The 2,129-nt window shown below is 43.1% G+C and overlaps 1 protein-coding gene across 1 annotated transcript in view; it reads left to right on the forward strand.

The window, feature by feature from the left end:
• The window catches only part of srsf5b (serine and arginine rich splicing factor 5b), a 6,500-nt gene extending 5,131 nt beyond the window's left edge, over positions 1–1,369 (forward strand). The window contains exon 8 of the mRNA XM_013911908.1: positions 1–1,369. This exon is cut by the window's left edge and continues 10 nt beyond it. Within this exon, the coding sequence (XP_013767362.1) occupies positions 1–308 (308 nt within the window). The 3' untranslated portion in view covers positions 309–1,369.
• Positions 1,370–2,129: the final 760 nt, after the last annotated feature.

The raw sequence follows: 2,129 nt of genomic DNA on the forward strand, positions 1-2,129 counted from the left end.
GTCGCTCACGGTCTGAGAGCTCCTCTCGTTCACGGTCCCGTTCCCGTGGCCGCTCTGCATCACGCTCCCCAAGACGCTCCCGCAGCCCTGCCAAAGCCCACAACCGTTCCCGCTCCCGCAGCGGCTCGCCTGCCGGCGGCGCATCCTCCCCAACCTCCAAATCTAAGGAGCCCGCCAAGCGCTCCTCCAAGATGAGCAAATCAGCGACCCCGCCCTCCCCCGCGCCTGCCCAGAGAGCCTCCGCCTCCCGATCCCGCTCGCGTTCACGCTCCCGCTCTCGTTCTCCTTCTACTGACAGCCAGCGCTAAAGCTGAGTGTAAGTTATCGGGAGTCAACAGAAGCCACGGCTTGTTTCATCAGTAGAATCAGCTCGGAGGATTTGGCACACTGGAGCTCCTGAAAACTCTCTTTTGAAAGAGTTTTCCCGGAGCAAGGTTTGCTTTTTCCTGTCTGGACATTTCAAGTCACAGTTACTTGATTTTCCCACATTTACAGGTGTTCTCTGAATCCAGAACATTCTCGAACAGAACTTCTGTGGACAGCGATGCTGTTTGTCCTCTTCCTCACTAGTCAAGAAAGCCCGGACGCGTATCTGTTAACACCCCGTGGCTCAATTTCAGGTGCGGACATGCACCACCTTTGTTTCTTCTTGCAAAACGCTGTGTGAGCCAGCATCTGCATCAGTTAAATGAATCTCTCCACTATAATAAACTCTGAACAGGGATTTGAATTTCTGTTCAACTCTAGGATGCTTTTGATACATCACCACTTAATCCTTTTGTGATACCTTTTGCTGGTCAGTGGCAGAATTTGAGATCATATTTCCTGTGCTTATTGCTCATGTTTTCTGAACCCCACAGCTGCTGCTGTATAACTTCTGATGGTTGCATGTGCTTTTGTTTCATCAGAATATAATACCTTTGTTTTGTTTTTGTTTTTTTTACCTATTTGTGCTTAATACTCTTAATGTAACTTTGGCAGCTCTCTATCAGAACAATTGTGTATAATTAAGCACAGCATCAGTTAAACAGCTGTACAGAAAAATTAATTTAATAAATCCCACTTTTTTTTTTCTTTTGTTTTTGCGGTGGCTTTATTATTTTAAGAGTCAAAAACTCAAGGATCAGTGGTTTTGCTTACAGAATGCAGTTTTCATTAGTGTTGTACTTGTTTTTATTTGGGATTTTGTGTACAGATTGCAGACTTTCGTTTTAAATGTAATTCCAGTGGCCCTTGTTGGTACTATGAGAGTTTGGGTGGAGGGTAGATTTTTGTACATGAGGATTTTATTTTCAGTGAAAATTATAATGGGTGTTTGTATGGTGTAGAAAGACAATAGACTTAACTAATAAAAGAATTTTCATTAAAACTGGATCGTCGTCATTAGTAACTTAAGTTATAAAGCACCAATACATTTACAAGTTTCAGATTGCAGTATGGTATAATAACTCTACAGTAGGACATTTTTCCGTTTGTATAGTCAGCTTTAAGATTTACTTGTCTGAGAATTCACATCATTGATTGATGTTATACAGTAGACTCCTTCAGCTCCTCCCCAGTAGCCGCAGGCTGGTAATTCTCTGTGGGTTAGAGGCAGGTTCATTACAAACCAAGCTCTGGCACAAAAGTTTCTAGTAGTTAGACATGAAATGTTAAGGTCTGGTTATTCGTCTGCGTAGACAAAACATGATCACACGGTTATTCTTTGATTGTTCTTTTTTTTTTTTTTTTTTTTTTGTGTTTGTGTGAATGGAAAAATAAGAACAAACGGCAAACTGTTTTCTCAGTATCTGATTGGTAGTTTGAGATTTTTACAGACATTTTGACATGTTCAAGCAGGAAAAGCTGGCCCTGCGACAGCCTGGCGACCTGTCCAGGGTGTACCCCCGCCTCTCGCCCTATGATAGCTGGGATAGGCTCCAGCGCCCCCCGCGACCCTGAAAAGGATAAGCGGAAGCGAATGGATGGATGGAAGCAGGAAAAGCTGGAAGATTCAGTTTTCAAGAGTTCGTGCTGCCTGACAGAAAAATTGTAAATGAGTTTGTAGCTTCATAAGTCATCCAGTGGCTTAGATAAGTGTCACTGAATTTTAAAACGCATGCATTGTAAAGATATACAGCCAACTATTT

Source organism: Pundamilia nyererei, unplaced genomic scaffold, assembly GCF_000239375.1.
Source record: "Pundamilia nyererei isolate P.nyererei 1_Seehausen unplaced genomic scaffold, PunNye1.0 scaffold00074, whole genome shotgun sequence".
Taxonomy (NCBI): Eukaryota; Metazoa; Chordata; class Actinopteri; order Cichliformes; family Cichlidae; genus Pundamilia; species Pundamilia nyererei.